The following is a 12,924-nucleotide window of genomic DNA, read 5'->3' as shown; positions in this document are numbered from 1 at the left end:
CAGGTTACATAGTAAAACTTTTGGATTAAAGGCTAAGCAACTCCCTTTTAGGTTGGCAGCTAAGAAGCTGAAGCAAGAAGCACTTCTATGACCTAGAAGTTAAGGCTCATACGACAAATCTGCTCTGTGGAGCCCTGACAAATCAAGTCTAATGAGATTCTAGACGTGGCTTAACAGGAATGGAGCCAGACATTTCTCCAGACTAGATTCCACTGTGAAAAAGACCACGTTTAATACAAAATAAATGTGCTAATACAGGGACAGCACATTCACTTGATATAAATCATAAAATTACAAAATTAGGTAAAGATTCTCCATGTCTCCATTTGTCTCAAAGGGATTTTCAAGCCAATTTTAGCTTAGGATAAGAATTTTTCCTAATGGGAACAAAATCCTCTATTAACCACACCAAACATTCTTGAATGCATTCTGAAAGCTGTTACAAGCTGAGGATTTAAGGCACAATCACGATATGCAAATATCTAAAACAGTTGAGGGTTCTGTTCATTTTAGGATTTCACAGGAGCCCTAAGTGCCAACATTTTTTATCAGAATCCCTCAGGAAGAAGTCCCTGGCTTCTGAGGAACTGGCGTACTCTGACTTACAGACAGAGCTAGAGTAGTGCAAAACATGTTTCCCTTCTTCTAAGCCATGACCTCCAGGAAGTTCAAGAGTCAAGTTTTATACCTGATAACAGAATCATGTTCCCTCTTCCTTCATTTTCACTGATCTTTTTTTCCCTTTCTGTTCATATTTTATTGCCATTGCTGTGTAAGTCTTATTTGGTATCATGCTTCAAGTTCTTTTGGGAAGGAGGCCAGGTATAAATACATTACAAAAACAGACCAAAAAAAAAAAAAAAAAACCAACCAACAAACAAAAAAAACCCCAAAACCCCAAGCAAAAAAAAAAAAGGAATTATTTTTAGGATATAAAAGAGAGCATCTATGCCTTCACGGCATACCTTAATAAAAAAGCAGTATTTCAGAATTACCCTAATTTCAAGCCAATTTTAGCTTAGGATAAGAATTTACCACACCACGCCTGAGCTCATTAAGTCCCCAATTCCCTGATTTCACCAAGAGCAGACCTATTTCCCGAGTACCGCCTTAGTTATCATCATCAGTCCCCACTCTGGTGGGGAAGAGCCCCAAGGCTAAGGGATTAGAAGTTGTATGTGCTTAGCTCTGTGACCCTAGATAAGTCATTAACATTTGATTACCTTAGTTTCCTCCTTCATAACAAGAAGGCAAGTAATTCTCCTACACTACAAAACTCATTATAATTAGGTAAACAGAAACTTGTTCTTTAAAGTACAGTATAAACGGAAGATATTACTATCATACACATTAGAAGTCTAATGAGCTTAAGAACTTTACATTCATGGCAAAAATTTTTCATTCCAAATTCATAATAGTTTCTTTGGCAACATCACAGAGACAGAGAAGTTATATAAACACTCAGCAATGCAGACACCAAATAATGAAAGAAAGCATTTCTACACATAAACATTATTTATGCCTATTTTCATTTTTTTACATTAAGATGTAAACATCCCATTATCCAAAAGAGCAGTGAAAACAAAACAAAACAAAAACAAAAAACAAATTAAGCCTTTAAAGACAGCTGGTGAATTTTAAAATGTCTCTGCTGAATGCTCCAAACACCAAACACTATAATTCAATAATTCAATAAGAAGAACCAAACTGAACCAAACTGGTAAGCGAGCCATAAAGTGTCAATACACATAGTAAAATCGCAGAATGCTCCATCTTCTTGGTTAGCTGGCTATTTACAAGAGAACTCTTCTTGTTTCAACCATTAGTTCAGAAAAAGCTTTCTAAACTGAACTACTTCACTTTCCTGGCTCAGTAAAAAAGTACAAAATAACAAACATACATCAACTTGATTTTGCTGATTTAATATCATGTAGACTATCTTGGCGTAGCTCTAGAATATACATAATTTCTGTGCAGTTTTGCTAGAGGCAGAAAACTGAAATGGAATTTCCTGTTTTAAATAACTCCCTGATATTACAAACTTATTGTCTTCCTTTTGCCTCATTCTCCTAAAAGGGGAGTGCAACAAAGACTTCTAGTTAAGCAAGGTTTTACAGTCGCAGATATACCTATATAATATGGGTTCAGGCAAACATGGTAGTTCAACAACTTTACCCCTCTGGACTATTCTGCTTAATAAATACACCTAGTAACATGAATTATGTGTAACGGGTCCATTATTTTCTGGATATCAAATTTTAGTACCTTATATATATACTTTTATAATCTTTTCTTTAAAAAACAAAAGAAAATCATTAATGAAGGTACCTTCCAAAACCAGAGAGTTGGCAGATTTTGCTAGTGGAATCAAACTGTGCTTCCTATATTATTAATTCATAACTGCTTGAACGTTTATTATTATCAAAAAGCAAACAAATTCTCTAACATACTAGGTGCTGAACTCTTCAAAGCCACAAAATAGAAAGAGCTGCTGGGAGAAGTCACCTTCTGATTCTTAGCACAGGTCACTGTTTCCAGAGAGCACGACCCACAACACTGGCAGCACACAAGGGGATTTTAGGCGGTATACAACACAGAAGTGAATAATGCATAATCACAGTGAAAATGTCATTCCCTTTACAATTTTACCCTTCTGATAATTCCACAGAGAGAGCCCCATTTTCATACTGGGTAAGATCTCTCTCACTGCAACAAAGAGCAGGCTTCAGAGATTCAGAGCCTTGGTGGTGGTGGTGGGGGGGTGGCATTAGTATCTAGTTAGAATTTAATAACAGTTTTTGTTTTATTTTGTAGTTAACTCATGGTAAATTGATGCTGGTTTTTCTCTTGGAGTAGAGATTAGTTTGTCTTTAAACTATTTTAAGATTTAAAAGATAAATACTAAAAATAATAGTATATGTTAATACTCAAGTGATTGAAGTCTGGGGAATGATAGCTATAATCTAACAAATTCCATGTTTAAGAAGTGATTTCAAAAGAAACTACAGACATGGTCTAGGAAGGAAACATATGTTACTATGTTCTCAATACTTGTGATGTTCTAGAGATAAGCTCATAAGAAGCCTTTTCCTATATCAAGTGATTTCCAGAGTTAGGATTCAAGCAAAAAATATAAAAGGAAAAAGAACCAATTCCACACCATCCTGGACTTCATAAACTCAGGGTACTGTAAGTGTGCAAATAATGTGATATTTAGCAAGTTGTTTTAAACACAAACTCCACAGCATGTTTTTATTTGGGCTATACTCATGCCTCACAAAGGCGAACCCAGACTGTAGAGTTCCCGCTTGGTCCTCAGAGCATGTACCACACACATTTTTTGATTGAACTCTTCAGAAGGAGTAAGGACCGCTGGCCAAGTCTCCAAATGGCTTCTGACTGTTCTTCCACGATCGTGGCCCTGGAGAGAGAAGCCTCCTCCTCCTCTGAATAATAATCCCATGACTAACATGAGGAGTTTGCCTAGCGGGTGCTGCACGCTCCCAGGCATGCCATGCGGACTTAAAACAAAAAGGATAGCTGGCGAGAAAGAAAGCAGAGCTCCTCGAGTGTGGTGAACAGTTTCTTCATCACAGTGGCAGTTAAGATACGCTCCCTCCTTTTCCCCTGGAGGCCAGGTCAGTATGTCTGAAGGATGGGGTCAGACATCGTAATCAGGAGCCTTGCTCTGGGCTTGCCTTAGCCAGATCTGCAGTGTAACAAATGCTCCCACAGTCACGTGAAAGAAAAGCTGCCACAGGTTGCGCAGTTCATAGAGATACATGTTGCACAGACAGATTAAACCAAAAGTCAAAAAAGATTTGACATTCCGCCAGCCGGTGTAGTAGACAAGTAAATAACACTGTTCAAAATATAAAATGAAAGATGATTAGGGTTACAAGAAAAGAAATAGATGCTTCTATTATAAAATTTTAACAGGCCACAGAGTAAAATGTAAGAGTGGAATAAGAGGATTTTTCACCTACAGATAAGATAACGTAACCTCTTTAAGACATTCAGCTATGAAAGCGCTGCAGCTTGAAAGGAAAACAGATTTTTCCTTTTATGCTTGTCACTGTCAAAAGATACATTTTGTATCATATTTTAAAACAGAGTCGCAACTGGATGACTCCCTTGCAAAGAGGCTGAGCACATCACACATTCCTCCAAGGTGTCAGGCAACTATGAAACACTCAGGGCCTGAGGGGATTCCATCTCTCATTCTTAGCCCAGAAAAGTACAAAATACCTCAAACAAACCACAGCAAAATGGACTCTTACACAACCTGAATCTGCATATTAATGAAATCCACAAATATTTACTGCTCTCCCATTAAGTGCCAGGAACTAGTAAGGTAGAGCATCTGAGTGAACATTTGAGGTAGAATTCATTCAACAGATGTTTATTGAGGGCCAGCTACAAGCTAAGCATTGTTCTTTAGTTTCAAGTTACGAAATAAAGCCCTTGCTCACAGAGAACTTAAATTCTAATGGAGGGAGAAAGATTATATATACAAAAGATCATATTATGTATATAAAATACCAAATAGTTATGTCTTAAAATAAAAGATGGAACAGGGGGACAGAGAATGTAATAACTGCTATTTTAGAAAACAGAATAAAGAAATTACCCCTCATAAGCCCCAAATCGTGGCAGTCACCTTTTCCTGCTTTATTTTTCTCCACAAGATAAACACACTTTACAAATGTGCTTGTTTTGTCTGTCATATATATTCTTCCAATAGGATCTAAGCTTCATGAGAGGAGAGATTTTTGATTTGTTATCCAGTGGGCACTTTATCCAGTGCCCAGAATAGTGCCTGGCACATAGTAAGTAAGTACTCAATAAAAATTTGTTGAATGAATTGTTTTCTAGACAATGCCTAAATTCACAATCTGTCAAATATAGGAATTGTATGTGATTACAAAGTCTTAAGAAAGACGCAGAAATTGTGAAATTCTATCCAGGCATCAGGAGAGGAAGGACTTTAAGGTGTTTGCAACAATGCAGAAAGAATGTGGAAATGTTCTATTAAATCTTTTTATTTCTTTAAAAAAAATTTTTTTTAAGATTTTATTTATTTATTTGACAGACAGAGATCACAAGTAGGCAGAAAGAGAGGAAGGGAGGCAGGCTCCCCACCCAGCAAAGAGCCCGACGTGGGGATCAATCCCAGGACCCTGAGATCATGACCTGAGCCAAAGGCAGAGGCTTAACCCACTGAGCCACCCAGCCGCCCCAAATCTTTTTATTTCTTATACAAATTAGGACTTTGCTTACTTAAAAAGAAGACTACTATCCAAGCAAAATGAACTGTAAGTATTTTATTTGAGTGGTTTTCACTGTGTAAAAAAAAGTTGAAAAAGTAATTTTTCCTTTTGAAATAATTCTAGACCTAGGGAAGAGTTGTAAAAATCACAGTTCTTGTACATCATTCACCCTGCTCCCCCTAATGTTATCTTGTCGCATAACCACAGTATAATCATCAAACCACAAAATTAACATTGATAAAATACTGTAGACTAATCTACAGACTTTATTGGAATTTTGCCAGTTGTCCCATTAAGGCCCTTCTTCTGGTCCTGAATCCAATCTCGGATTGCCTCTTGCATTTAGCTGTCATATCTCTTCAAATCTGTTATAGCTCCTCAAGTCTCTTTTTCATGACCTTGACAGTCTAAAGAGTATCAATCAGTTATTTTGTAGAACGTCCTTTAATTTTGGTTTGCCTGACATGGTCTCAAGACTGAAGTGAGGACATGCACTTTGGCTAAAATACCACAGAGGTGATGCGCAGTATATCTTAAAATTGGTGGTGTTAACTTTGATCTCTTGGTAAGGTGGTGTCTGACAGGTTTTTCCACTGTGAATTTACTATTTTTCCCTTTGTAGTTAGTAAGTTCTCTTGTGGGAGGAGAAATAAAGACATTCTCAGGTGAAAGACTAACAGAATTTGACACCTACAGAAGTACCCTAAAAGAATGGCTAAAGGAAAATACCTAAGCAGAAAGGAAACAATAAAAGAAGAAATCCTGGAACACTGAGAATGCAAAAAGAACAGTTAGCAAAATAACATAATAGCTCTCCTTCTCCTCTTGAGATTTCTAAATTGATGACTGAAGTAAACATTTGTAATACTGTCTGATGTGGTTCTAAATATAGGTAGAGGAAATATTTAAGACAATTTTATTATAAACAGAGGGGGGCAAAGGGACATAAAAGGAAATACAATTTCTATGTTTCATTTGAACTAGTAAAATGACAACACCAAAAAACTGAAAAGTGTATAACGCAATACCTAGAGCATTTAAAAACCATACAAAGAGGGGAGAGGGATACATGGGTGGCTCAGTCTGTTAAGCGTTCCGCTCTTGCTTTTGGCTCAGGTCATGATCTCAGGGTCATGAGATCAAGCCCACATCCTTGCTTGGGATTCTTTCTCCCTCTCCCTTTGCCCCTTCTCCCAATCCTGCATGCATGTGCATTTTCTCTCTCTCAAAAAAAAAAACAAAACCAAAACAAACAAACAAACAAAAAACTATGCTAGGAAATAAACTCAAAAACACTACAGATAAATCAAAATGTAGTTTTAGAAAATGTACGAGTAACCCACAGAAAGATAGGAAAAAGAAAACATAAAAATGAAAACCAGCAAACAAAAAATAAGATGGCAAACTTAAGCCCTAATGTATCGATTCTACAGTAAATGTAATGGCCTAAACACAATAATTAAAAAACAGAGACTGGCAGAGTAGATTAAAAACAGCTTTTAAATCTACCAGAAACTTACTTCAAATGATATAAGCAAGGTGAAAGTGAACAGATGGAGAATATATTATGCAAACATTAATCAGAAGAAAGCAGAAATGGCTATATTAATATCAGAGAAATATAAAAATATTTCCAAAAAAAGAGAAATGGCTAGAGAGGGTTATCATTATATAGGATATTATATAATGATATATTATTATAAATGGATCAGTCCACCAAGAGGGCAATAATCCTAAATGTGAATGAACCAAACAACAGAGCTAAATGTGCAAAGCAAAATATGCAAAGCAAAAACTGATAAAACTGAAATAAGAAATATACCAAACCACAATTAGAGTTAAAAACTTCAATACTCTTCTTTCAACTGACAGAACTAGACAAAATCAACAAGGATACAGAAAAACTGAGACCCATCAACCATCGTGATCTAACTGACATTTATAGAGCACAAAATCAGCTACAGTAGAATATACATTCTGTTTAAGTGCTCATGGAATATATACCAAGACAGCCCATATTCTGAGCCACAGAATAAATTTCAACAAATTTAAAAGAACTGAAATCACAGAGTGTTTTCCAACCACAATGGAATCAAACTAGATATCAATAATGGAAAGAAAACTGGAAAATTTCCAGACTCTTGGAAGCAAAACACAATTCCAAATAATCCATAATCCATAGGTCAAAGAGGAAACCACGAGTATGAAAATTTTTAAATACACTGATATAAATGAAAATAAAAATACAACATATCAGCCAATGGAAAGAGCCCAAATATCCACTGACTGATGACTGGATAAAGATGACATGGTGTGTGTTCGTGTGTGTGTGTATGTGTGTGTGTAAACTATTATATAAACATATATATAATGGAATATTAATCATCCATAAAAAAGAACGAAATCTTACCATTTACAACAACATGGATGGAGCCAGAAAGTACTATGCTAAGCAAAATAAGTCAGTTAGAGAAAGACAACCACCATATGATCTCACTCATATGTAGAATTTAAGAAAGAAAACAGAAGAAATGTGGAGGGGGGAAGAGAGGCAAATCAGGAAACAGACTCTTAATCACAGAGAACAAACTGAGGGCTGCTGGAAGGGAGGTGGGCAGAGGGATGGGTGAAGTAGGTGATGGGTATTAAGGAGGGCACTTGTGATGAGCACTGGGTGTTGTATTTAAGTGACGAATCACTAAATTCTACACCTGAAACTAATATTACACTATGTTAACTAACTGAAATTTAATAAAAACTTAAAAAATAAAAAAAATAAAAATTTTAATAAAAAGTAAGGTGAAGGGACACCTGGGTGGCTCAGTCAGTTAAGTAGCTGCATTTGGCTCAGGTCATGATCCCAGTGTCCTGGGATAGAGTCCCACATCGGGCTCCTTGTCCGTGGGGAGCATGCTTCTCCCTCTGCCTCTGCCTGCCACTCTGCCTGCCTGTATCTCTCTCCCTCACTCTAAGAAATAAATAAATAAAATATTTTTTAAAAAAATGATGAAAAAATGCATCATATCAAAATCTATGGGACACATAATAAAATGCTCAAAGAGAGAAAGGTATATCACTGAAAGTATATATTACAAAAGAGAAAATTCTCAATAATCAAAGCTCCCATCTCAAGAACCTAGAAAAAGAAGAGCCAAATTAACCCAAAGCAAGCATGAAAAAGGAAATAATAAGGAGAAATCAATAAAACTGAATATACGAAAAAAAACACAAAACAAAGAGCAGGTTCTTTGAAAAGACTGATGAAATTAACAAGTAAGTCTGACCAGTATGAAGAATGAAATAGAGAATATCATTACAGATCATACAGACAGCAAAGAGATAGTAAGAGGATGCTACAATCAACTCTACACATGTAAAGTTGGTAAGATGAAATAGATCACTCCCTTATAAAATACAAACTATCATAATCATGAGAAAGAGAATTTGAATAAATGTGTAACTCTTAAGAAAATGGAACTTAATACAGATTATACAGTCACGGTAATCAATACTACGTGGTACTGGCAGAGAGACTGACACAGATCAATAAAACAGATAGAAAACTCAGACTCTCACAAATATGTGCAACTGATAATTGACAAAGATGTAAAAGTAATTCAGGGGAGAGAAAAAAGGCTTTTCAAAAAATGGAGCAATTGGCTATTCATCCACAAGCAAACAAAACACAACACAAAACCAAAAACACAAAAACAAACCCTCCAATCTAATCATCTAAGTCTCACATTTCATACAATCTTATACAAAATTTAATTAGAAATGGATCATGAACTTAAATGTAAAACATAAAACCAAAACTTTTAGAAGAAAACAAAGAATCTTCAGGGTCCAGGATTAGGCAAAGAGTATTAGACTTGATTGAATCAATGGAATTATAATATTGGATGGTGACAGATGGCAGCTACATGGTGGTGAGCACAGCCTAGAGTATAAACTTGTGGAATCACTATGTTGTACACCTCAAACTAGTTAATACTATGTGTCAACTATACTTCAATTAAAAAAAAAGTTCTTAGACCTGATACCATAAATATTTTTCCATAAAAGAAAGAGCTGATAAAATGAACTTTATCAAAATTAAAAACTTTTGCTCTGCAAAAGACCTGGTTAAGAGGATGAAAAGACAAACTACTGACTGGAATAAGACACTTGCAAATTACATTTCTGACACAGGACTGATGGCTAGAACTCTCAAATCTGACAGTAAAAACCAAATGATCCAAGTAGAAAATAGGCAAAGACATGAAAAGATATTTCATCCAAGAGGACACATCGATAACAAATAAGTACCTGAAACAATGTTCAACATCATTAGCCAGTACAGAAATGCAAATTAAAATCAATATGAGGGATCACTACACATCTGTCAGAATGGCTAAAATAAAAAACAACAAATGCTGGAGAGGATGTGGAGAAATAGGATCGCTCATAACAATGCTGATGTGAGTGATGTAAAATGTAAAAATATAAATGTAAAATGCCACTCTGGAGAACTGTGTCTGTCTCAATAAAACTAAGCATGCAACTACTATAAGACCTAGCAATTGTACTCCTAAGCATTCATCTTAGAGAAATGAAGACTTATGTTCTCACAGACTCCTATACAGAATGTTTATAGCAGTTTTATTTATAATAGCCCCAAACTGGAAACCCAGATGTCCTTCAGTGGGTGAATAATTAAACAAACTGTGGTACATTCATACCCTGGAATACCATTCAGCAGCAAAAAGGAACAAACATTGATATATGCGACAACCCAGAAAATTCTCCAGAGAATTGTACTGAGCAAAGTACAATTGTACTGAGCAAAATTGTACTGAGCAAAAATGCCTTCATTAAGGCATACCTGAGCAAAATAACGCCAATCACTAAAGATTCATACTATATATGGTTCCCTTTATATAACATTACTTAAAATGAGGAAATTATAGAAATGGAGAACACATTAGTGGTTGCCAGAGATGAAGGGGCAGGAGAGAAGTGGATGTGGCTCTAAAAGGGCAACCAAAGGGGTGCTTGTGGTGATATGAATGCTCTGTATCTGCCCACACTGACATCAACATCCTCGCTGAGATAATGTATCATAGTCGTACAAGATGGTACTACTGGGGGAAACTCAGGTAAAGGATATATATCTCTCTCACAGCTATTACAATTAAATCAAATAAAAAGTTTAATAGGAAAAACAACTTTATACTCATGTACATATCTGCAACTTACTTTATAGAAAACTAATATACACACTATGCACATACACATACAAAAGAGAATGGGATATAGAAAGTGTTGCAGAATGTTAATAATTTGGTGGCTCTAAGTGTACTAGTCTTTCAACTTTTCTGGAAGTCTGAGAGTTTTCAAAATAAAGCACTGAGAGGAAAAAAGAAAAGTTTCTGGTTTCTACATCTTTTGATTTACTCTTTCAAATGTTCCATAGCAAGATTATTCCTATCTGGCTGAGTTCTGTGGGTCCATAAGTACCCCCAGCCTGGAGAAAAAGCCAAGAAACTACCTAGTCATAGCTTTTGAGGTCTGATCTAAAGGGGATTAAAAAACATCCTCACAACTGGAGATGGAGCATGTTATAGGGTAAAATATAATCACGCAGGTTTTACTGTGGAAAAAAACAGCGTTATTATCACTCTGCTCAGCATATTTGGGAAGTGTGCAGTTTCATGCCTGTCAAAAAGAAAACTGGCTTTCTGCTATTCTTTTTTAAAGCACGAATCCATTTAACTTCTCTCAAGTAAAAGAACACCTGGGTGACAGTCTCCTCTGAGAACGATTTTCAGCTGTTCCAGGTAATGTAACAGAGGTGTGCCTTTTAGAGAGCCTCTCTAAAGGCAACAGCAGGGCTCTGGAGTCGTGCAGACTGGGGTTGGAGGCAATGACGATAAGACCTGGCTAGCCCTCAGTGAAAAATGACAGTGAACACAAGATTAGCACGGGACTTTCTGTAGGATTTAATGGGTACAAGGAATATAAAGAACTTGGCACACAGTAAGAACTCAATACATTTTGCTATTATTAGTAGTATTTAAAAATATAAACAATGAATCTTGGAACACTGAAAAAATAAAATTAAAAAAATTTCATTAAGTCTCTTTGATAAGAAGTGATTTTTAAAAATATAAATTAATGAATGAATAAAATTATTTCATTAAGGCAAAACAGCCAAAAGTATATTTTACAAGAATTACTCGTTAAATTATTTTAAAGTTAACATTTACCTAACATCGCTTTAGAATCATATGAAATAATGCATATGTAATAAAATTTTAACTGAATAACCTTATAGAAATTATACAAATATAGGAATTTTGCTTACAGACAGCATAATATAGTGGAATGAATACAATATTTAAAATCAGAAGACCCAGAGTTAAGTCCTGACTCTACCACTTACTGGGCTATATGATTTCTGGATAGTACCCAAACTACCTCAAATTTCTCATTTTTAAAAATGAGATAATATCCTCTGTGTGACAGAATTGTAGACATTAAAGTTTTTTAAAAATCTACACAAGAATATTTCATAAAATTAAAGCATTTGTGACATTAACAAATACAAGTTTTCACATTTCCTGCATGAAATGTCATTCATTGTAGTTAAATCTGTCAAACTGTATAGAAAATTTCTAAATACAAATGATTAAGAAAAACTAGGGGCTTTAAAAAAACATGAAACTAAAATCTTTAATCTATCTTGACATAAAGTCAAATGTATATATTCAAAGTATTTCACTAGAGACTTCTGAGTTGTAGGTAGCCCTATGTTTGCAGCCCTCAATCTTTCTAACATTCTTCCTATGCAAGCCAGAGAAATGTGTTACTTATAAGTTAGGTCAAAAGGTCTTGCCTGCTGTACCACATTTTAGCAAAGACATTCCTCAGCTTGAGTGACTGGCATGGTCACCTCTCCCTTTCCTACAAATCTGTGCTTCCTCTCTTCTCAGGAATGCCAGTACCCATTTTCCTATCACCAGGTGCAAAGCCTCCTGGCTCTGTAAGCCTAGGTCCTAGGAGTCTTCCTCCTCAGTGTCATTCCCTCACCCCTGATCCCTACTGCCATTATCAGAGTTCACTCTCTCACCGCCTCCTGCCATAAGTAATGGAATCGCCTCCCAACTAATTTCCTTTCTTCCAATTTCTCTGCTCTGGCAATCCACCCCATTCCTCACTATTAAATTAAATATCCTAAAATCCGCTTTGGCTGTTTCCTGTTCAGACTTGCCCAAAAGTACAAAATCCTCATGCTCAAGTATAAGCAGAGCCCTGAGGCTCAATAATCCATCACCAAAAAATCTAGAAGTAGCCTTTACCGCCACAGGCAGATGACATACTGCCACTGAAACCTAACACAGAAGAGTGTTAACATTAAGTACACTGGGATCCAGGTCCATTCAAAATGGAGATGTAGATCATCAAGTTAACAGAGGCTCTAAAGTGAGGTAAAGAACTCAGACATTTTATTTATTTAAAGTGTACAAATAAGACAATACCTAAAACAAACAATAATAGGAAAGTGTTTCTCAAAAGTTGGAGAGAACCTACCTGGTAAAGGCAGGCTGCTGTTCCAAGGAAAAATGCAACAATGTAATTAAAATCTTCACCATCACTCTGCAAAAACAAAATT

At 35.8% G+C, this 12,924-nt stretch overlaps 1 protein-coding gene across 7 annotated transcripts in view; it reads right to left on the bottom strand.

Moving 5' to 3' along the window:
* Positions 1–3,224: 3,224 nt before the first annotated feature.
* Positions 3,225–12,924, bottom strand: part of SEC22A (SEC22 homolog A, vesicle trafficking protein) — a 66,050-nt gene continuing 56,350 nt past the window's right edge. For all 7 annotated transcript variants that reach the window (XM_032335238.1, XM_032335260.1, XM_032335269.1 and 4 more), the window contains 2 exons: positions 12,843–12,908; positions 3,225–3,862 (listed from right to left, as the gene is read on the bottom strand). In XM_032335238.1, the coding sequence (XP_032191129.1) occupies positions 3,662–3,862; positions 12,843–12,908 (267 nt within the window). In that variant the 3' untranslated portion in view covers positions 3,225–3,661. The remainder of the gene's footprint in view (positions 3,863–12,842; positions 12,909–12,924) is intronic.

The sequence above is a fragment of the Mustela erminea genome, chromosome 1, assembly GCF_009829155.1.
Source record: "Mustela erminea isolate mMusErm1 chromosome 1, mMusErm1.Pri, whole genome shotgun sequence".
In the NCBI taxonomy this organism is placed as follows: Eukaryota; Metazoa; Chordata; class Mammalia; order Carnivora; family Mustelidae; genus Mustela; species Mustela erminea.
This window is presented reverse-complemented; position numbering and strand designations above follow the sequence as displayed.